Raw genomic sequence first — 24,836 nt, forward strand, 5'->3', positions numbered from 1 at the left:
TTTGGAATCGAAACCGGTCCGAACGAGGAGGAGGTTTCAAATCTCCTTGCGATCATCGAGATTTAGGTTTCCAGTGATTTTCCTAAATCGCTTAAGGCAAATGCCAGAGTGGTTTCTTCGAAAGGCACAGCTAATTTCTTTTCGCATCGTTCCGAATCCGAGCTTATGCTCCTTCTCTAATGACCTCGCTGTCGACTGGACTTTAAAGACTGATCTTCCTTTCCCTCTTTCGAATCCAGACCTTTCCGGTGCAGAATACAACTTTAGTCTGCCAGGGAGTTTCAATACAGAGCACACTCCACTGGAAAAACAGTGATTTAGTAGGGAAAATCTTGTAATTTATGTTCCTGCCTAATGAGAGCTTTCTCCTAGCTATCCGTCTTTTGCACTCTGCGCCTTATTAATGTTGTCATCGCCCAATCAAGAAGGTGTAGACATACACTGAAGCGCCAAAGAAACTGGTATAGGCATGAATATTCGAGTACAGAGATATGCAAACAGGCGGAATACGGTGATGCGGTCGGCAAGCGTATACAGGGTGAGTCACCTAACATTAACGCTGGATATATTTCGTAAACCACATCAAATACTGACGAATCGATTCCACAGACCGAACGTGAGGAGAGGGGCTAGTGTAATTGGTTAATACAAACCATAAAAAAATGCCCGGAAGTATGTTTTTTAACACAAACCTACGTTTTTTTAAATGGAATCCCGTTAGGTTTGTTAGCACATCTGAACATATAAACAAATACGTAATCAGTGAGGTTTGTTGCATTGTAAAATGTTAATTACATCCGGAGATATTGTAAGCTAAGGTTGAGGCTTGAGTACCACTCCTCCGCTGTTCGATCGTGTGTATCGGAGAGCACCGAATTACCTAGGGATCCAAAGGGAACGGTAATGGACCTTAGGTACAGAAGAGACTGGAACATCACATTACGTCCACATGCTAACACCTTTTTATTGGTCTTTTTCACTGACGCACATGTTACATTACCATGACGTGGAGGACGCATAAATTGGCCAGCCCGTTCTCCTGATCTTAAACCTCTGGACTTCTTTCTGTGGGGTACGTTAAAGGAGAATGTGTACCGTCATGTGCCTACAACCCCAGAGGATATGAAACAACGTATTGTGGCAGCCTGCGGCGACATTACACCAGATGTACTGCGGCGTGTACGACATTCATTACGCCAGAGATTGCAATTGTGTGCAGCAAATGATGGCCACCACATTGAACATCTATTGGCCTGACATGTCGGGACACACTCTATTCCACTCCGTAATTGAAAACGGAAACCACGTGTGTACGTCTACCTCACCCCTCATGGTAATGTACATGTGCGCCAGTGAAAAAGACCAATAAAAAGGTGTTAGCATGTGGACGTAATGTGCTGTTCCAGTCTCTTTTGTACCTAAGGTCAATCACCGTTCCCTTTGGATCCCTACGTAATTCGGTGCTCTCAGATACACACGATCGAACAGCGGAGGAGTGGTACTCAAGCGTCAACTTTAGGTTACAATATCTCCGGATGTAATTAACATTTTACAATGCAACAAACCTCACTGATTACGTATTTGTTTATATGTTCAGATGTGCTAACAAAACTAACGGGATTCCATTTAAAAAAACGTAGGTTTGTGTTAAAAAACATACTTCCGTGCATTTTTGTATGGTTTCTGTTAAACAATTACACTAGCCCCTCTCCTCACGTTCGGTCTATGGAATCGGTTCATCAGTATTTGATGTGGTTTACGAAATATATCCAGCGGTAACGTTAAGTGACTCACCCTGTATAAGACAACAAATGTCTGGAGCCGTTGTTAGATCGGTTGCTGCTGCTACAATGGCAGGTTATCAAGACTTAATTGAGTTTGAACGTGGTGTTATAGTCGGCGCACGAGCGATGGGACACAGTATCTCCGAGGTAGCGATGAACTGGGGATTTTCCCGCACTAACATTTCACGAGTGACCGTGAATATCAGGGATCGGGTAAAACATCAGATCTCCGATATCACTGCGGCCGGAAAAAGATCCTGCAAGAACGGCACCAACGACGACTGAAGAGAATCGTTCAACGTGCCATAAACGCAGCCCTTCCGCAAATTGCTGCAGATTTCAATGCAGGGCCATCAACATGTGTCAGCGTGCGAACCATCCAACGAAACCTCATCGATATGGGCTTTCGGAGCCAAAGGCCCACTCGTGTACCCTTGATGACTGGACGACACAAGTCTTTATGCCTCGCCTGGGCCCGTCAACATCAACATTAGACTATTGATGGATGGAAATATCTTGCCTTGTTGGACGGGTCTCGTTTAAAATTGTATCGAGTGAATGGAAGTGTACTGGTATGGAGACAATCTGAAGAATCCATGGACCCCGTATGTCAGCAGGGGACTTTTCAAGCTGGTGGAGGCTCTGTGATGGTGTGGGGTGTGTGTACTTGGGGTGATTTGGGACCTTGTAATGTTATGTGTGCCTCACTGCTATTTTTAACTAATTTGTGCCTGATTTTATTGTGAGAAGCTCAGTAATGTATGTAAATAAAGCAAATGTAAATGTGATTCAAAAAGTACTAGAAGTGAAGTGAAGCGCAGCTGGACAGTAAGAAACTCTTTAGCGTGCAATCCCCGCAACGGTAGTAGTTGCGAATTTTTTAGTACGGACTCTTAAAAAAATTGATTTATTAAAAAAAAGAGGATTTTTAATCTGTATCTTGTGGACGGAGGGTGTGTTGCTAGGTCGTCGCTCAGAACGTATTGTTACATTTAATGAAAATTGATATTTTAGTGATAAAACTGAGTAAAGTATGTGTAAGAGCTGCCAAACGTTTATGTATACAAATTTTCTGGAAGTGAAGAATAGAAATATCTTGTTTTTGGAAAAGTAGGTGAACTTCATTATCGTCGACGTCTATCAATCGACAGAATTGTAAGTGTACAAAGTTCATTAAAGTACAGGAAAAGAAATGCATTCTCTATAGTTTTCCTTCAATAAGTAAGAACCTCTCGTAATTTCTTAATTACAGTAATTGGATTATGTTCTTGTACAATAGTATGGTGCTGAACTCCACTGATCAATTTTGAGGTAGCAGGACGTGTAGTTTGAAGGAAGTTTGTGTGCCAAGCAATCTCCTTTTCTCACGAAAACCAGATTGCTGTTTGATCTTATTTACTTACAGCAGTGGTCCCTTAGGTATGAAAAGCTACGAAAACTTGGGCTCGAAGCTATCCGCAATACGGCCAAGTAACTAAGAGAGTGGTATTTTAAACCTCAAAGAACAATAACTTCCTCCACATTATAATACGTCACCAACTGGTGCAGAAGCTGATCATTGAAGGAGGCAGCAACCAAAATTCAGGTACCAGTTACGACTTAAAGTAAAAATCTCAATCAAAAATCAATCTCTCTCTCTCTCTCCAAACACATATACCGGGTGATCAAAAAGTTAGTATAACTTTGAAAACTGAATAAATCACGGAATAATGTAGATAGAGAGGTACAAATTGACACACATGCTTAGAATGACATGGGGTTTTATTAGAAGTAAAAAAATACAAACGTTCAAAAAATGTCCAACAGATGGCGCTTCATCTGATCAGAATAGCAATAATTAGCATAACAAAGTAAGACAAAGCAAAGATGATGTTCTTTACAGGAAATGCTCAATATGTCCATCATCATTCCTCAGCAATAGCTGTACTCGAGGAATAATGTTGTGAACAGCACTGTAAAGCATGTCCGGAGTTATGGTGAGGCATTGGCGTCGGATGTTGTCTTTCAGCATCCCTAGAGATGTCGGTCGATCACGATACACTTGAGACTTCAGGTAACCCCAAAGCCAATAATCGCACGGACTGAGGTCTGTGGACCTGGGAGACCAAGCATGACGAAAGTGGCTGCTGAGCACACGTTCGTCACCAAACGACGCGCGCAAGAGATCTTTCACGCGTCTAGCAGTATGGGGTGGAGCGCCATCCTGCATAAACATCGTACGTTCCAGCAGGTGTTTATCAGCCAGGTTGGGGATGATGCGATTCTGTAACATATCGGCGTACCTCTCATCCGTCACGGTAGCAGTTTTGCTGTTCAGCGCCATCTGTCGGACGTTTTGTGAACTTTGTTTTTTCTTTTGGTTCTAATAAAACCCCATGCCATTCCAAGCACGTGTGTCAATTTTTACCTCTCTATCTACATTATTCCGCGCTTTATTAAGTTTTCAAATTTATACTGACTTTTTGATCACCCTGTATACAGGGTGTTACAAAAAGGTACGGCCAAACTTTCAGGAAACATTCCTCACACACAAAGAAAGAAAATATGTTATGTGGACATGTGTCCGGAAACACTTACTTTCCATGTTAGAGCTCATTTTATTACTTCTCTTCAAATCACATTAATCATAGAATGGAAACACACAGCAACAGAACGTACCAGCGTGACTTCAAACACTTTGTTACAGGAAATGTTCAAAATGTCCTCCGTTAGCGAGGATACATGCATCCACCCTCCGTCACATGGAATCCCTGATGCGTTGATGCAGCCCTGTAGAATGGCGTATTGTATCACAGCCGTCCACAATACGAGCACGAATAGTCTCTACATTTGGTACCGGGGTTGCGTAGACAAGAGCTTTCAAATGCCCCCATAAATGAAAGTCAACAGGGTTGAGGTCAGGAGAGCGTGGAGGCCATGGAATTGGTTCAAATGGCTCTGAGCACTATGGGACTTAACTTCTGAGGTCATCAGTCCCCTAGAACTTAGAACTACCTAAACCTAACTAACCTAAGGACATCACGCACACCCATGCCCGAGGCAGGATTCGAACCTGCGACCGTAGCGGTCGGGCTGTTCCAGACGGTAGTGCCTAGAACCGCTCGGCCACTCCGGCCGGCCTCTACCAATCCATCGGTCACCGAATCTGTTGTTGAGAAGCGTACGAACACTTCGACTGAAATGTGCAGGAGCTCCATCGTGCATGAACCACATGTTGTGTCGTACTTGTAAAGGCACATGTTCTAGCAGCACAGGTAGAGTATCCCGTATGAAATCATGGCGGTGAATCGAGGAAGTACAGTACATACTGACGAAACTAAAATGAGCTCTAAGACGGAAATTAAGGGTTTCCGGACACATGTCCACATAACATGCTTTCTTTATTTGTGTGTGAGGAATGTTTCCTGAAAGTTTGGCGGTAACTTTTTATAACACTATATATATATATATATATATATATATATATATATATATATATATATATATATATAGCAGTTCATGATATCCAGTCTTACAAATTTACTGTCTCTGATGGACACACGTCCAGATCATCTGCTCTCAAAACTCCGCCATTTCTCTCCCCACATCCACCACTGTGGTGGCTCACCTCCAACTGCGCAACGCTACGCGCTGTTCGCATCTAACTGCCCAACACTACAAGAGCAAATATTCCAACAATGCAAACCAGCCACAGACTTCACACAGCAGAGTCAGTGATTTTCATACAGAGCGCTACGTGGCGTTACCAACATAAAAACCTAAACAGCCTACTTACAGCAGTTGTAAGCAATGTCGGTAAAGGGCCGGAGTGCAGAGCACAAGTGTTGCGTCCGCAGGTTCTACCGGTGCGTGAAGTTCAACCAGTACGCGCGCGACTTCACGGTGTTCGAGTACGACTGCCCGGAGGGCCTGGCGTTCGACGAGCGCTGGGAGGTGTGCGTGTGGCCGGGTTCGCTGCCGCGCGGCGCGCCCTGCTCGGGCTCGTCGGAGATCGCGCCGGTGCCGCGGCTGCGCTACTCGTGCCCGCGCGCCGAGGGCTACTACGCCGACCCCGAGAACTGCCGCTGGTTCTTCGCGTGCCTGGACCACGCGCGCGACGGCGCCACGCCGCTCACCGCCTACGAGTTCCGCTGCCCCTTCGGACTCGTCTTCGACGAGTCGCGCCTCCTCTGCGACTGGCCCTGGAAGGTCAACGGCTGCGGGCGAGTCGGTGAGTGCCGCCCCCTGCCGCGCAGCTGTGCCGTCTAGAACACGTGTGGGGCATTACTTTTTATTTGTCAATCTGTATAACTGTGTTTGCACGCCACCGGCCCCTACTTTGTCATTTTTTGCTTCGACCTGCGTGAGTGCATGCAGAGGTCAGCTACGTTGTGGCTTTGAATGGATGTTAGTCAACTTAGTCCGACGTCTGTCTCGGTAGCTGCGCAGTCAGAACCGCGGATTACTAACCCACGGGGCTCGGTTTCGATTCCAGGCCGCGTTCACATTTTTTCCGCTTGTGGATTGGGTGATTGGTTGTCTATACGTTCGTATCGTCATAATTCACATTAGACTGTTGAGATGGCTGTATGGACACATCCCGAAAGCCAAGAAAAAAAAAAAGTTCGTCTGACTGGACACACAAACATTTACAAGTTACATGGTGTAACGATGCCCTTTTGTATTTTACATTTGACTACGATTATATTACCCAAGGTTGGTTCTTGCTTTTAATTTTGTCACAACTTTTAACTTTAGATTTCATGTTTTACTATTTACTTATACTATATGTATTTGTGATTATTGCTTGTTATGGTTTTTACTGGTACATTTCATTTCATTCAACCTGCATCTCATCCGAGCATGGTATGTTTAAAAAAAATTCCTTCGGTGTAGCGCTTTAAATCTCCTTTTGTTTAAGGATCAGATATCATTTATATATGATGTTCCTTCCATATGTCGTTTCATAACATTTTTAGCATGAGTGACAGGTTATGAGTTTTGTTTGTGTTTCCTTCGGACATTTTAAACTTCACGATTACTTTGTAAAAAAAATCATATACCAATTGTATGTTTCAATGTATTCCTTCAACTGTAAAACAAGTCTCATGTTTGTCGTTGCTGTTAACACTGAATTTCTTATTGAACTTGCCTCTTATACAAGTGCACGTTACTGCACGTTATGGTTATTACTGGTGTATCCAGTTTTGTTCAACCTGCATCTAATACGAGCTTGGTATGTTCTAAAAACAATGTGTGATGTAAAACATCAAGTTGGCTCTGATTGTGGGGGAGGAGGAAGACATTAGTGTTTAATGTCCCGTCGACAACGAGTTCATTAGAGACGAAGTACAAACTCGGATTAGGAAAGGATGAGGAAGGAAATCGGCCGTTCCCTTTCAAAGGAACCATCCTGGAATTTGTCTGAAGTAACTCAGGAAAATCACGGCAACCTAAATTTGGATGATTGGATGGGAGTGGTTTAGACTCACGTTCATATAATTTTTACATATACTTTTGGATTGAAGGAGACCGCTCGCAGAGAAGCACAAATGTTATTTTTCCATAGGATCACACAAAAAACTAAAACATGCTAGTTTTCGGACTTATATTTTGACGAACTAGCACACATACACACTCCTGGAAATGGAAAAAAGAACACATTGACACCGGTGTGTCAGACCCACCATACTTGCTCCGGACACTGCGAGAGGGCTGTACAAGCAATGATCACACGCACGGCACAGCGGACACACCAGGAACCGCGGTGTTGGCCGTCGAATGGCGCTAGCTGCGCAGCATTTGTGCACCGCCGCCGTCAGTGTCAGCCAGTTTGCCGTGGCGTACGGAGCTCCATCGCAGTCTTTAACACTGGTAGCATGCCGCGACAGCGTGGACGTGAACCGTATGTGCAGTTGACGGACTTTGAGCGAGGGCGTATAGTGGGCATGCGGGAGCCCGGGTGGACGTACCGCCGAATTGCTCAACACGTGGGGCGTGAGGTCTCCACAGTACATCGATGTTGTCGCCAGTGGTCGGCGGAAGGTGCACGTGCCCGTCGACCTGGGACCGGACCGCAGCGACGAACGGATGCACGCCAAGACCGTAGGATCCTACGCAGTGCCGTAGGGGACCGCACCGCCACTTCCCAGCAAATTAGGGACACTGTTGCTCCTGGGGTATCGGCGAGGACCATTCGCAACCGTCTCCATGAAGCTGGGCTACGGTCCCGCACACCGTTAGGCCGTCTTCCGCTCACGCCCCAACATCGTGCAGCCCGCCTCCAGTGGTGTCGCGACAGGCGTGAATGGAGGGACGAATGGAGACGTGTCGTCTTCAGCGATGAGAGTCGCTTCTGCCTTGGTGCCAATGATGGTCGTATCCGTGTTTGGCGCCGTGCAGGTGAGCGCCACAATCAGGACTGCATACGACCGAGGCACACAGGGCCAACACCCGGCATCATGGTGTGGGGAGCGATCTCCTACACTGGCCGTACACCACTGGTGATCGTCGAGGGGACACTGAATAGTGCACGGTACATCCAAACCGTCATCGAACCCATCGTTCTACCATTCCTAGACCGGCAAGGGAACTTGCTGTTCCAACAGGACAATGCACGTCCGCATGTATCCCGAGCCACTGAACGTGCGCTAGAAGGTGTAAGTCAACTACCCTGGCCAGCAAGATCTCCGGATCTGTCCCCCATTGAGCATGTTTGGGACTGGATGAAGCGTCGTCTCACGCGGTCTGCACGTCCAGCACGAACGCTGGTCCAACTGAGGCGCCAGGTGGAAATGGCATGGCAAGCCGTTCCACAGGACTACATCCAGCATCTCTACGATCGTCTCCATGGGAGAATAGCAGCCTGCATTGCTGCGAAAGGTGGATATACACTGTACTAGTGCCGACATTGTGCATGCTCTGTTGCCTGTGTCTATGTGCCTGTGGTTCTGTCAGTGTGATCATGTGATGTATGTGACCCCAGGAATGTGTCAATAAAGTTTCCCCTTCCTGGGACAATGAATTCACGGTGTTCTTATTTCAATTTCCAGGAGTGTACATACATACACACGCCTCTGCCCCATATGGTGCCCGCATCGCGCGCGCGCGCGCGCTCTCGCGTATGTGTGTGTGTGTGTGTGTGTGTGTGTGTGTGTGTGTGTGTGTATGTATTTTACTCAAACTCGTCAAAGGATACCTGCGAAATCTAGCAAATTTTCTTTCTTTCGCCTACGCCTGTCAACAACTCAACGCTTCTGCTTTGCGGTGAGTGGTCTCCTTTAATCCAAAAGTTTTTACGTTCTGCAACAACTTCCCCACAACATTAATTTTTATATATGATGTTCATTCCGTGCATTAGATGCTGACAATTTTACCGTGAGCAATAGATTATTACTTCTATATTCGTGTTTTATTCAATTGTTTTAAGCTTGAGGCTTACTTCCAACAAAAAAAGTTAAGGTGATTTTTCTTAACAAGGCTCTGTCGATTTCATGCCTTGATTCGAGATATAGTCTTCCGATAACCATTGTCTGTACTTCGATATGACGTTAAGAGCTAACACATTTATTTTCTTCGTTTCGTCTGGAGCTCGCTACTTTAGGGTAGACGACTCTCAATGTTGGTCCTCCATGTGCTACGCAAACATAAACTATGTTTGCCTCCGGTCCTAGGAAAGCTCATCGAAACTGCATTTATTTACGTTCAAAGTGATCACCACAGGCGACGACACAGATTTGGCGATGTTTGTAGTGCTGCAGGAATCTGTCTACGAAAGCTTCTTTTCGGACTGATCCAAATATAGACGTCATACGTCTCTGGGTATCCGTCGAAATGTTATGGAGGCAGCTTGATGGCCGTCTACCCCATTCTGAATCTAACTGACGGCACCAGATCTCATCCCCTCTGGATAATGGTTTATGGACAAGTTTGTTTTTGGTCCCACTTACTAGTGAAACCGCCAATAATTTCCACCAGTGTCGCCGTCTGCTCGTGAATCAGTGGTGAGAAAAACCGGTAACAGATCTTCTGAAGCCAAACGTTCTTGAGCATTGCTGTCAAAAGCGTCATTTTCAACCCCTGATATGTCCGATATCGTTATCATAGACAGTCGACGAACTTGTGCCGTCATCTGTCGCACTTGCTCATTGCTGTCTGTCGGTATGCTTGCTGACAATCGACCCGAACGTGACACATCAGTACTTTGTTTTCCATCTCGAAAACTGTTGAAGCAGTGGTAAAAACATTTTCTGCTTTCAGCTTCTGTTCTGTAACAAAGCACAAACACGGCAACTGACTCTGCCGCCGTTTACCGTTATTGGGGACAAAACTCGATGTTTATCTGCTGCTCCATCGCATTATGACACGGCACTTCACAGGCATTCGACTGGATGCTGAAGAAAAATATGATTCAGTTTAGTGTGATAAACGCTGTGAGATATCTCTTCATGTCTCTCCGTGTGAATACTCACTGCATTTCCCCACATAGGTATCAGATGTAATCATCACAGTTTGTAGAAGCAGCTTGCATAAAATCTATTATAAACAGCGGAATGTACCAGGTGTAGAAGTTGTTGTTGTTGTTGTGGTCTTCAGTCCTGAGACTGGTTTGATGCAGCTCTCCATGCTACTCTATCCTGTGCAAGCTTCTTCATCTCCCAGTACCTACTGCAACCTACATCCTTCTGAATCTGCTTAGTGTATTCATCTCTTGGTCTCCCTCTACGATTTTTACCCTCCACGCTGCCCTCCAATGCTAAATTTGTGATCCCTTGATGCCTCAAAACATGTCCTACCAACCGATCCCTTCTTCTAGTCAAGTTGTGCCACAAACTTCTCTTCTCTCCAATCCTATTCAATACCTCCTCATTAGTTACGTGATCTACCCACCTTATCTTCAGCATTCTTCTGTAGCACCACATTTCGAAAGCTTCTATTCTCTTCTTGTCCAAACTAGTTATCGTCCATGTCTCACTTCCATACATGGCTACACTCCATACAAATACTTTCAGAAACGACTTCCTGACACCTAAATCTATACTCGATGTTAACAAATTCCTCTTCTTGAGAAACGCTTTCCTTGCCATTGCCAGTCTACATTTTATATCCTCTCTACTTCGACCATCATCGGTTATTTTACTCCCTAAATAGCAAAACTCCTTTACTACTTTAAGTGTCTCATTTCCTAATCTAATTCCCTCAGCATCACCCGACTTAATTTGACTACATTCCATTATCCTCGTTTTGCTTTTGTTGATGTTCATCTTATATCCTCCTTTCAAGACACTGTCCATTCCGTTCAACTGCTCTTCCAAGTCCTTTGCTGTCTCTGACAGAATTACAATGTCATCGGCGAACCTCAAAGTTTTTACTTCTTCTCCATGAATTTTAATACCTACTCCGAATTTTTCTTTTGTTTCCTTTACTGCTTTCTCAATATACAGATTGAATAACATCGGGGAGAGGCTACAACCCTGTCTCACTCCTTTCCCAACCACTGCTTCCCTTTCATGCCCCTCGACTCTTATAACTGCCATCTGGTTTCTGTACAAATTGTAAATAGCCTTTCGCTCCCTGTATTTTACCCCTGCCACCTTCAGAAGTGTAGAAGTATGAAACCGGAATTGCCCTACACAGGGCGTTACAAAAAGGTACGGCCAAACTTTCAGGAAACATTCCTCACACACAAAGAAAAAAAATGGTTCAAATGGCTCTGAGCACTATGGGACTTAACATCTATGGTCATCAGTCCCCTAGAACTTAGAACTACTTAAACCTAACTAACCTAAGGACATCACACAACACAAAGAAAGAAAATATGTTATGTGGACATGTGTCCTGAAACGCTTACTTTCCACGTTAGAGCTCATTTTATTACTTATCTTCAAATCACATTAATCATGGAATGGAAACACAAAATAACAGAACGTACCAGCGTGACTTCAAACACTTTGTTACAGGAAATGTTCAAAATGTCCTCCGTTAGCGAGGATACATGGATCCACCCTCCGTCGCATGGAATTCCTGATGCGCTGATGCAGCCCTGGAGAATGGCGTATTGTATCACAGCCATCCACAATACGAGCACGAAGAGTCTCTACATTCGGTACCGGGGTTGCGTAGACAAGAGCTTTCAAATGACCCCATAAATGAAAGTCAAGAGGGTTGAGGTCAGGAGAGCGTGGAGGCCATGGAATTGGTCCGCCTCTACCAATCCATCGGTCACCGAATCTGTTGTCGAGAAGCGTACGAACACTTCGACTGAAATGTGCAGGAGCTCCATCGTGCATGAACCACATGTTGTGTCGTACTTGTAAAGGTACATGTTCTAGCAGCACAGGTAGAGTATCCCGTATGAAATCATGATAACGTGCTCCATTGAGCGTAGGTGGAAGAACACGGGGCCCAATCAAGACATCACCAACAATGCCTGCCCAAACGTTCATAGAAAATCTGTGTTGATGACGTGATTGCACAATTGCGTGCGGATTCTCGTTAGCCCACACATGTTGATTGTGAAAATTTACTATTTGATCACATTGGAATGAAACCTCATCCGTAAAGAGAACATTTGCACTGAAATGAGGATTGACATATTGTTGGATGAACCATTAGCAGAAGTGTACCCGTGGAGGACAATCAGCTGCTGATAGTGCCTGCACACGGTGTACATGGTGCGGAAACAACTGGTTCTCCCGTAGCACTCTCCATACAATGACGTGGTCAGCGTTACCTTGTACAGCAGCAACTTCTCTGACGCTGACATTAGGGTTATCGTCAACTTCACGAAGAATTGCCTCGTCCATTGCAGGTGTCCTCGTCGTTCTAGGTCTTCCCCAGTCGCGAGTCATAGGCTGGAATGTTCCGTGCTCCCTAAGACACCGATCAATTGCTTCGAACGTCTTCCTGTCGGGACACCTTCGTTCTGGAAATCTGTCTCGATACAAACGTACCGCGCCACGGCTATTGCCCCGTGCTAATCCATACATCAAATGGGCATCTGCCAACTCCGCATTTGTAAACATTGCACTGACTGCAAAACCACGTTCGTGATGAACACTAACCTGTTGATGCTACGTACTGATGTGCTTGATGCTAGTACTGTAGAGCAATGAGTCGCATGTCAACACAAGCACCGAAGTCAATATTACGTTCCTTCAATTGGGCCAACTGGCGGTGAATCGAGGAAGTACAGTACATACTGAGGAAACTAAAATGAGCTCTAACATGTAAATTAAGCGTTTCCGGACACATGTCCACATAACATCTTTTCTTTATTTGTGTGTGAGTAATGTTTCCTGAAAGTTTGGCCGTACCTTTTTGTAACACCCTGTAGTCAGTGTAGGGCCCGTGAGACCGCGTCTGCAGCGCCATCTACCTCCTGTAACGGCTAACGACGAATGTCCACACACACTAACCCAAGTTAGATACATCGGTATCTACTTCAAACCCTTAAACATGTCGAGTTTTGTGCCTACGAACTACGATTTGCGGACAGCATTGGTTTTCTGTTATTTTTTGAAGAAAACTGCTGCAGTATTGCTTCGAATGCTTGTCGTAGCTTTCGGCGAACATGCTCTTGGGAAAACATAGTGTTTCGAGTGGTTCAAAAAATTCAAAAGTGGTGGTTTTGAAACGAGAAACGACGAGCTTGGGAAACCGCCGAAAAAGTTGGAAAACAATGAATTGGAAGCCTTATTGGAAGAAGATGATACTCAGACTCAACAGAAACTCTCGGAACACTTGAATACGACGCAGAAAGCCGTTTCTCTTCGTTTGAAAGCTACGGAAAGGTGCAGAAAGTGGAAAAATGGGTTCCGCATGAACTGAATGAAAGACAGCAGGCAAATCGAATGACCACTAGTGGAATGCTACTCGCCAGATACAAAAGAAAGTCGTTTCTCCATCGAATAGTAATAGGTGATGAAAAATGGATATATTTAGAGAATCTTAAGTCGTAAATCATGGATGAATCCAGGCAAATCACTGACATCTACTGCAAGACCAAATCGCTTTGGAAAGAAGACAATCCTCTGAGTTTGATGGGATCAGAAGGGGTCAGCTACTATGAGCTGCTAAAACGTGGCGAAATCGTTAACACTGGTCGCTACCAACAGCAAATGATCGATTTAAGTAGAGCATAACGTGAAAAACGACCGAAATATGGAAAAAGGCAACACAGTCATATTACTCCATGATAACGCCCCATCACGCAGCAAAACGGGTCAGGGAAACGGTCGAGGCATCAGTTGGGAAATACTAGGGCAAGCGGCTTATTCTCCAGATTTGGCTCCGTCCGATTATCAACTATTTGCGTGACTGGAACACGCTCTCGCTGAAAAACGCTTCAGTTCGTATGAAAACGCATGAAAATGGCTCGCTGGCTGGTTCGTTTCAAAAGTAGGGCTGTTTTTTTGGCGTAGCACTCATAGCCTGCCGGAGAAGTGGGAGAAATATCTAAATAGCAATGGAGACTATTTTGAATAAAATAGTGTTTATCAGTTTCAAACAACAGACCTGCAATTATTGCAACCAAATTACGATTTCATACTTCTACACCTAGTATATTGTTGCACAGAATCAATGACTGCATTCCATGTTTCGTTGTTACTATAAGTAGATGTTAATTGTGCCGGTGGTGAAACAGGAAGAAAGATAGACAATAACTCACTGTCTCGTCGATGTAGAACTCATTACAGATGGAGAACTATATTGTCTCATTTATGAAAGGGGAAGCATCCCTGGATTCACCTCAAATAATTTTACGAAATAATATTTTGATCGTGACAGAAACACAGGTAAGTAAATAATGTTATTACACATTAATAGATTTTTTTAACTGGAACATGTGACGAGTAAGTTGGTATTTACATATTTTGAATGCTTGCAGGTGGCTCATTGCTGGTGGGTGCAGGACCGACAATCGTATATGAGCAAGCTGACGTGGCAGCTGGGCGCCACATCGCGCCCTATGCCTCGCTGCCCGACTATCTTGTTTCTGGAGGTCGTGCCGTGGGTACTGGCGATGGAGTGGTCCTGGGAGCCACTGTAGGACTGGCCGGAGTTGCCTACGATGCTGCTGCCCACGGGGCAGCCATCCACGGTGCTGTCGCAGCCAACAGGGCTGCAGCTCAAGCAGCTGCAGCAAGCCGTGCAGCCGCAGGAGCTGCAGCTCTCAATCAAGCTGCCGCCCAAGCAGCAGCAATCGACCAGGCTGCAGCAGTCAACGAGGCAGCAGCACAGGCAGCAGCATACAACCGAGCAGCAGCAGGTGCTGCAGCAGCCAACCAAGCAGCAGCACATGCAGCAGCCATCAACCAGGCAGCTGCACACTCAGCAGCAATCAATGAGGCAGCTGCACGGGCAGCAGCAGTCAACCAGGCAGCCGCACAAGCAGCAGCAATCAACCAGGCAGCAGCAGTCAACCAGGCAGCAGCACAGGCAGCAGCAATCAACGATGCAGCTGCCCGAGCAGCAGCAGCCAACCAGGCAGCAGCACAGTCAGCAGCAATTAACCGGGCAGCAGCACAGGCAGCAGCAATCAACCAAGCAACAGCACATGCAGCAGCAGTCAATCAGGCAGCAGCACAGGCAGCGGCAATCAACGATGCAGCTGCCCGAGCAGCAGCAGCCAACCAGGCAGCTGCACAGTCAGCAGCAATTAACCAGGCAGCAGCACGTGCAGCCGCAGTCAACCAGGCAGCAGCAATCAACCAGGCAGCAGCACGTGCAGCCACAGTCAACCAGGCAGCAGCAATCAACCAGGCAGCAGCACAGGCAGCAGCAGTCAACCAGGCAGCAGCACAGGCAGCGGCAATCAACGATGCAGCTGCCCGAGCAGCAGCAGCCAACCAGGCAGCTGCACAGTCAGCAGCAATTAACCAGGCAGCAGTACAGGCAGCAGCGATCAACCAGGCAGCTGCACAAGCCACGGCCATCAACCAGGCAGCAGCACAGAGAGCTGCAATTAACCAGGCAGCAGCACATGCAGCAGCAGTCAACCAGGCAGCAGCAATCAACGATGCAGCTGCCCGAGCAGCCGCAGCTAACCAGGCAGCAGCAATCAGTGAAGCAGCTGCCCAAGCAGCAGCAGCCAACCAGGCAGCTCTCCAACAGTCTGCAGCCATTGAAGCCTCGAGACGAGTTGCCGCAAATGCTGCAGCAGCCCAGCAAGCAGCCATCAATGCAGCAGCTGCTGAAGATGCAGCTAACCGAGCAGCAGCTTACAATGCAGCAGCTGCAAATCAGGCCGCACTCAACCAGGCCACAGTTTATACCCAAGCCGCAGGTCTTCACAGCTCTGCTGCCCGTATTGCAGCCCAGAACCAGGCTGCTGCCAATGAAGCAGCTGTCAATGAGGCAGCTCTGAGGGCATCAGCTTACAATCGAGCTGCTGCCGGTGCAGCAGCTGCAAATCAGGCAGCACTCAATCAAGCTGCAGTACAGGCTGCTGCAGCCAGAGAAGCTGCTGCACAAGCTGCAGCAGTTAACCAAGCAGCTCTGCAACAGTCTGCAGCGATAGAAGCATCGAGACAGGCCGCTTCCAATGCTGCTGCACGTCAGCAGGCAATATTTGAAGCTTACGCACTGCGTCAAGCAGAAGCTAACAGAGCTGCTTACGATGCTGCTGCGGCCAGTAGACTGTCGACTGGAGTGCCAGTGGTAGGTGCCGTTGTAGATAATGTTGCCGCCGTCGGAGCAGGGTACAATGCAGTAGGCTACGCACCATCCGTCAAGGGTTCTGCTGTTGTGCTAGACACACAGGCTAGACAAACTGGGCCTGCTGTTATTGGAGTTACCACCATAGATGCAACAGCTGCACAGCAGGCAGCAGCCAATGCAGCAGCAGCCCAGGAAGCAGCAGCAGTTGCTGCTGCTCAACAGTTGGCAGCACAGCAGGCAGTCGAACAGCAAGCAGCAGCACAACGAGCTGCAGCCGCAGCTCAGCAAGCGGCAGCACAGGCAGCCGCTCGACAGGCAGCTGCACAGCGTGCTGCAGCTGCTGCCGCTCGCCAAGCGGCAGCACAGAGAGCAGCTGAGGAACAGGCGGCACAGCAAGCTGCTGCAGAGGCAGCTGCTCAGCAGGCAGCTGCACAAAGAGCGGCAGCCGCCGCAGCACGACAGGCGGCCGCACAGCGCGCGGCGGCAGCCGCCGCTCGCCAGGCAGCTGCCGAACAGGCTGCTGCACAGCAGTTAGCAGCTCAGCAAGCCGCAGCAGCTGCAGCCTCACAACAGGCTGCCGCACAACGGGTAGCCGCTCAGCAGGCAGAGGCCGCAGCTGCTCGCCAGGCGTACGCCGAACAGGCCGCCGCACAGCAGGCTGCGGCAGAACAGGAGGCCGCTATCCGGCAGGCGGCAGAACAACAGGCTGCACTACAGAGAACAGCAGCAGCTGCAGCTTCTCGTCAGGCAGAAAGACAACGAGCTTACTACGCCTCAGCAGGAGACGGTCTCGTCGGTGGCAGTGCCTACGTTTCACAGGTGCCAGTGGTTCCTACAGCCGCGTACACTCTCCCCGTAACGACGGTCTTCGGTCGCCGCATTACTCCGGCTTACACTGCGTCCACAGTGGCGCCTGCGGTGCCGATCGCTCCTGCAGCCGTAGGCGTGCGCGTTTCCACTCCCGCACCTCCACTCCGTGCTTCGTACTTCCCACCGTCGACTGTTGCTCCAGTATCACCGGTCAGCCAGGCCGTTCCGGTGGCTGCCGTACAGACTGTCACAGCTGCACCTGTCTATCGACAACGGTTGCGACCGTTGCCCGCAGTATCGCCAGCACCTACCTTCGCGCAAGTGGCAGGGTTAGTCACGACACCGGCACCGACCGCTCTCGAGTTCGGAGCTGTCGTGACCCCGGGACCGGCCGTCCGCTTCACACCGGTACAGAGACTGCGCCCAGTGAGCACAGTTCGCCCGGCTGTCGAACGAGTGGCAGCCGTGCGCTACTCCACTGTGGCCCCGGCTGTGGTGGCAGCCCAAGCGGTGCCGACCGGCCGTCTCGCTCAGACCTACTCCACCGTGTCACCAGCCGTGGCCGTCGGTGGGCTCGCACAGCCGTACTCCACTGTGGTTCCGGCCGTGCAGACGTATTCCACCCCTGCGCCAGTGGCTATCGAAAACGGATTTGTACAAACCTACTCCACGGCAGAGCCGGCCGTGGTCGCCGTTACACCTCCGGCGAGAACGCGGCTGCGAACGAGACCCCAGCAGGTGGTGCAGACCTACTCGACTCCGGTGCCCACATTCGGAAGGGTGACGACGTACGCGGCACCGTCCTCGGGCGTCGACCTCCAGCTGCGACCCAGACAGAGACTGCGCACCTTCTCCACCGTGACCCCGGTCCCTACAGTGGCCGTGACTGGCGAGTCTCTGGCGCCATTCTCCACGGTGGCGCCAGTGCCGGTGGACGTGACGCCGGCGCTGCGCCTGCGCTCCAGGACCAAGCTGGTGCAGCAGGCCTACTCCACCCCCGCGCCGACGTTCGGCGACGTGCTGGCCACCGTGACGGCGGCGCCAGTGGCCGGGGTGAGGCTGGCAGCGGCGCGTGGACAGGGCGCGCGGCAGTACGCCGCCTCCCAGGCGGCCGGCGCCAGCTACGCTTCCGCCGCAGGAGCCAGGTGAGTGTCCACCAGTCACGGATCTTTCTTCTCCGTTTATCAACGATTTGTCGTCTCCTGGAGAAAATTCATCTCTCTCTAAAACAAAATAACGTAAGGTCAGAGCTGAAAATAATATCAGCCCTAGTTTTTAATTTTTATTTGGTTACACATATATACATTATTAGACAGGAATACATCTGGATTTAAGAAAGTACAGAGCGCGGAATAGCTGATAAAACTTAAATATACAGTGTGGAAACACGAAAAATCCGCTGTATGAAAATCATTTGCACTCAAAACAGTTGCCACTCGTCTCTGGATGAATAAATGCAGGTCCTATAGGTCCAGGGGAATTTTGTACCATTGTTCCTTCAGATAACGATGATGGAGGTGCACAACGATCATCTACATCTACATCTGCATCCATACTCCGCAAGCCACCTGACGGTGTGTGGTGGAGGGTACTTTCAGTACCTCTATCGGTTCTCCCTTCTATTCCAGTCTCGTATTGTTCGTGGAAAGAAGGATTGTCAGTATGCTTCTGTGTGGGCTCTAATCTCTCTGATTTTATCCTCGTGGTCTCTTCGCGAGATATACGTAGGAGGGAGCAATATACTGCTTGACTGTTCGGTGAAGGTATGTTCTCGAAACTTTAACAAAAGCCCGTACCGAGCTACTGAGCGTCTCTCCTGCAGAGTCTTCCACTGGAGTTTATCTATCATCTCCGTAACGCTTTCGCGATTGCTAAATGATCCTGTAACGAAGCGCGCTGCTCTCCGTTGGATCTTCTCTATCTCTTTTATCAACCCTATCTGGTACGGATCCCACACTGCTAAGCAGTATTCAAGCAGTGGGCGAACAAGCGTACTGTAACCTACTTCCTTTGTTTTCGGATAGCATTTCCTTAGGATTCTTACAATGAATCTCAGTCTGGCATCTGCTTTACCAACGATCATCTTTATATGATCATTCCATTTTAAATCACTCCTAATGCGTACTCCCGGATAATTTATGGAATTAACTGCTTCCAGTTGCTGACCTGCTATTTTGTAGCTAAATGATAAGGGATCTATATTTCTATGTATTCGCAGCACATTACACTTGTCTACATTGAGATTCAATTGCCATTCCCTGCACCATGCGTCAATTCGTTGCAGATCCTCCTGCATTTCAGTACAATTTTCCATTGTTACGAGCTCTCGATACACCACAGCATCATCTGCAAAAAGCCTCAGCGAACTTCCGATGTCATCCACAAGGTCATTTATGTATATTGTGAATAGCAACGGTCCTACGACACTCCCCTGCGGCACACCTGAAATCACTCTTACTTCGGAAGACTTCTCTCCATTGAGAATGACATGCTGCGTTCTGTTATCTAGGAACTCTTCAATCCAATCACACAATTGGTCTGATAGTCCATATGATCTTACTTTGTTCATTAAACGACTGTGGGGAACTGTACCCTTCTCTCCAAAGTAGACCAGAAAGGGTAAATAATATTGGGATTTGGTGACTGTAGTGGCCAGAAGAGATGCGGCATTTCATCCTCGTGCTAATAAAACCAGTCCTTGACGATACGAGTTGTGTGGACAGGGGCCCTCCCGTCTTGAAACACATAATCACCATTGAGGGTAAAACATTGTACCGTGGAATGGACCTGATCAGCTATAATGGTCATATAATCCTTCGCACTAATGCGACTACGCAGAGTCATCATGTGGCCCTTGGAATATTACGATATGGCTGCCCTGATCATCACCGAACATCCCCCAAGTGTCACTCTGGGGAGGTAAACTCGGCCAGAAGCTGGAAACAGTGTGAAACACGACTCATCCGGCCAAATGACTTCTTCCGTTGCTCCATAGTCCAGCATTTACGGCTTCGGCACCACGTTCTCCTTTTACGGTCATTTTCATTGTGATTCCAGCTCGCCCTGCACTCCCCAGCTTATGGGGCTCCCTTCGTGTTGTTTTGTTGCTGACAGAGTTCGCTAGTGTGACGTTCAGTTCTGCAGTGACTTTTGCAGCTGTTGTCCTTTTACTTTACGTCACAGTCCTCTTCAAGTCCGTCCGTCATAATCACTCAACACACACTTCCGTGATTTGCCGGATGAAGTTTTCCGTTTACCCCGTATGCGTTATAAATCTTCGGTGGGTGCCTCTTGAATCACCGAACACTTCGACTACGTTGATAACGAAAGCACCCATCATACGAACGCCAACAATTTGGCCACGTTCGAATTCCCTTAGCTCCAACATAGTGCACTCACAACTACACAGATCACTGTTCTGAACACAGTTCACGCTTGCAACCTCTCGAGGACTTTACATAGGAGACGTTCGTGGTCAAATACAATAGCACAGTCTGCAGGCTGGGCTAGCAAATGCGATTCTGTTCGAGCACGCATTTCTCGCGTTATTTCCATATTTTTGTCCAAACCCCGTAGCACATTTTGATAACTGGCAGCAAATACAAACGTTTTTGAGATTACTGATGTGGAAAAATATAAACAACATGACAAATAAGGTAATATTGAATTTTGAAGTTTCAGTGATTAGATGTAGTAGCTTATGAAGAAGTTCTGACTCGAGACAATGAGATAAGACGTTTATGGCACATGAGTTAGGTAATCACGACACACCATGAAGCATTAAGAAGAAGTTAATTTGATAATGGAGGGAAGTATGGGGGGTAACAACAATAGGAGACGAAGGCTTGAAACAGCAGGCAGGTCCAAATGGATCTGTGCTGCAGCAGTTGTGCAGGTATACGTACTTGCACGTAACAGGCTCGTGCACAGAGATGCATCGAACCAATCTTTCGACCGACGACCACAACAATATTCATACCTTCTGAAATGAAATCGCTACATAATCCTCTGGCTGTACAATGTTTTGCGATGGTTTAAAACGTTTACGTGAAACCCTTGTCTGACTTATTATCCATAGGATTGTACAGAAGTTCTCGGTAGGACTGGCCACTCAATGAAGTAAACTTTGCATGCTTTGTGCGGAAGTCCACGGCATCGATGCGTTGGAAGCGTTGGTGCACTGGCAGACATAAAAAGGATATAATCTCTTAAAAAGTTCATTATGAGCCTGCAGGTTGCTATATTTTTCTGATGAGAGGAGAATAATAATGCTAGTGGCAAACTGATAACTTAGTCTCTTGCACAGAGACATCATAACTCCTGATCGTTATGTTGGTCGCACGGAAAGAACGCGTCATTTAAATCTCCTTCTGATATTGAATCGCACAAACAACTTGTGGAGTCTCTTTTGGGTGACTAAATAACGGGACATGTCTGGCGGAATGGAAGTGTCTGTCCCCACCTCCAACCAGTAAACCACAGGCTGTAGGCTACAGTACTGGCCGTATCTTTACCGCCCAGTTTCCATCCATTCGTTTTCCCACGTGTAGTAAGTACTCGCTTTAAATGGAAGGATGTGACCGGACGCATCAGAATTGACGTCGAGAAAATGGCTGCTGTGTGTTGTTCTCTTTGTGAAGAGGTCCGCGTTCTCCATTCGCTTGTCGCGTAGGTGCACTGGTATCCACTTAAAGTTCACTGAAGTTCCATCTCCCTGTACCTTAGCGACCTTCTGCATTATATTCATAAGACAAAAGTTGTAACCTCTCCAGACTGGTGGAGCGTTGAGAGGCGGTGGTACGCTTAATGAAAATGATTTGATCAAGTTGTGTTCCAGTTCTGCTGGCCTGCCAAACTGGACACCTGGAATGATAGCCACTACTGTGACGTCAATACTGACATATTCTGAGGGAGGAAGTGTGCACGTTCTTCTCAAAGATGGGGACAAAGATGACACTACCAACAACATTGTGTTCCTAGTGTTGTCGTATATGCGTGCTCCAGGAAGTTTCTTCCTCTATAATATAGTGTCTCATTTTGCGCATCCTTTGACTCGCAAAGTCAGGTGATATTTGAGCCAGTACATGCAGTGAAAGGAAGCAAAGGAACAAAATTCATCTCGGACACCTTAACACCATAACAGCTTCGGCAGAAGCGCAGTCCCACATCGAACATTGAACTATGCTGAAGTCCTCTCCACCAGTTAATTTTACTGTAAATGGTCAACTAATTACAGTGGCCGTAGAGAACTAGGCCAGAGCTGCTTATTGCCAGTGAAGAGAAAAGAAGGTTTCTGGTTCTGCGAGGAGATAGTGATGTAAAAGGAAACTTCAGCGATCGAGCGAGGTGGCGCAGTGGTTAGCACATTGGCCTCCAGTTCAGAAGGAGACGGTTCAAACCTGCGTCCAGCCATCCGGATTTAGGTTTACCGTGCTTTCCCTAAATCCCTTCCCACAAATGCCGGGATGGTCCCTTTGAAAGGGCACGGTCGATTTCCTTCCCCATCATTGACACAATTCGAGCTTATGCTCCGTCTCTAGCGACCTCGATGTCGACGGGCCGTTAAACTCAATCTTCCTTCCTTTTTCCTTTAAAATTTCAGCGTTTCGACCCGTATTGCAGATGGCTGTCATGAGGAAGACGATCTGTACATCTTCACCCCAATGAAAGCCACCTGTAATAATAGCCGAAACCATGAAGTACACTCCTGGAAATTGAAATAAGAACACCGTGAATTCATTGTCCCAGGAAGGGGAAACTTTATTGACACATTCCTGGGGTCACATACATCACATGATCACACTGACAGAACCACAGGCACATAGACACAGGCAACAGAGCATGCACAATGTCGGCACTAGTACAGTGTATATCCACCTTTCGCAGCAATGCAGGCTGCTATTCTCCCATGGAGACGATCGTAGAGATGCTGGATGTAGTCCTGTGGAACGGCTTGCCATGCCATTTCCACCTGGCGCCTCAGTTGGACCAGCGTTCGTGCTGGACGTGCAGACCGCGTGAGACGACGCTTCATCCAGTCCCAAACATGCTCAATGGGGGACAGATCCGGAGATCTTGCTGGCCAGGGTAGTTGACTTACACCTTCTAGAGCACGTTGGGTGGCAAGGCATACATGCGGACGTGCACACCATGATGCCGGGTGTTGGCCCTGTGTGCCTCGGTCGTATGCAGTCCTGATTGTGGCGCTCACCTGCACGGCGCCAAACACGCATACGACCATCATTGGCACCAAGGCAGAAGCGACTCTCATCGCTGAAGACGACACGTCTCCATTCGTCCCTCCATTCACGCCTGTCGCGACACCACTGGAGGCGGGCTGCACGATGTTGGGGCGTGAGCGGAAGACGGCCTAACGGTGTGCGGGACCGTAGCTCAGCTTCATGGAGACGGTTGCGAATGGTCCTCGCCGATACCCCAGGAGCAACAGTGTCCCTAATTTGCTGGGAAGTGGCGGTGCGGTCCCCTACGGCACTGCGTAGGATCCTACGGTCTTGGCGTGCATCCGTTCGTCGCTGCGGTCCGGTCCCAGGTCGACGGGCACGTGCACCTTCCGCCGACCACTGGCGACAACATCGATGTACTGTGGAGACCTCACGCCCCACGTGTTGAGCAATTCGGCGGTACGTCCACCCGGCCTCCCACATGCCCACTATACGCCCTCGCTCAAAGTCCGTCAACTGCACATACCGTTCACGCCCACGCTGTCGCGGCGTGCTACCAGTGTTAAAGACTGCGATGGAGCTCCGTATGCCACGGCAAACTGGCTGACACTGACGGCGGCGGTGCACAAATGCTGCGCAGCTAGCGCCATTCGACGGCCAACACCGCGGTTCCTGGTGTGTCCGCTGTGCCGTGCGTGTGATCATTGCTTGTACAGCCCTCTCGCAGTGTCCGGAGCAAGTATGGTGGGTCTGACACACCGGTGTCAATGTGTTCTTTTTTCCATTTCCAGGAGTGTATTTCCCTTTACACCATGACGTCGTCGCAATATAATCACTAGCCAATTCTATACCAAAGTGATGAAGCCTGTTAAACATGCAAGTCAAAATACATTTCCGGAAGTTGTCCCCAGATATTGCGACATCAGGCTGTCCTCTGGTGGGTGACTCCATCGACTTAACTCATATGTCTGGCGGGCTTACCATAGGTCGTCTTCTTGTTTCTTGGACTCCAGTACACGAGGTGCGACAATAAAGTAATGAGACTGATGTTTAGTGTTGTCTCCTTTAAAGTAGCTCCCTTCTGATTGCACACACTTTTTACAGCGCTTCTGCCATTGATGATAAGATTTCTGGAAGTCATCTTCTGTAATATCCTCCAAGAACGTCGTCACAGCTTTTTGGACACCTTGTGTTGTTTAAAAATGGTGTCCCTTGACCGCTGTTTTGACTCTTGGAAATAGAAAAAAGTCCCACGGAGCGATATCTGGTGAATAAAGTCGCTGTGGTAGTACTGAAATTTGTTTTGAGGTTAAAAGTTGCGGTACTGTCAGATCAGTATGGGATGACTCATTATCGTGATGCAGAATCCAATTATCAGCAATGTTTGCAGGGACACGAAGAACTCTTTTACGAAGTCTTT

At 48.0% G+C, this 24,836-nt stretch overlaps 1 protein-coding gene across 1 annotated transcript in view; it reads left to right on the top strand.

Moving 5' to 3' along the window:
* The window catches only part of LOC126235103 (uncharacterized), a gene marked incomplete at its 3' end in the record, with an annotated part of 217,158 nt that overhangs the window by 171,343 nt on the left and 20,979 nt on the right, over positions 1–24,836 (top strand). The window contains exons 12-13 of the mRNA XM_049943837.1: positions 5,621–5,994; positions 14,653–18,379. Coding sequence (XP_049799794.1) covers positions 5,621–5,994; positions 14,653–18,379 — 4,101 coding nt within the window. The remainder of the gene's footprint in view (positions 1–5,620; positions 5,995–14,652; positions 18,380–24,836) is intronic.

This window comes from Schistocerca nitens, chromosome 2 (assembly GCF_023898315.1).
Source record: "Schistocerca nitens isolate TAMUIC-IGC-003100 chromosome 2, iqSchNite1.1, whole genome shotgun sequence".
In the NCBI taxonomy this organism is placed as follows: Eukaryota; Metazoa; Arthropoda; class Insecta; order Orthoptera; family Acrididae; genus Schistocerca; species Schistocerca nitens.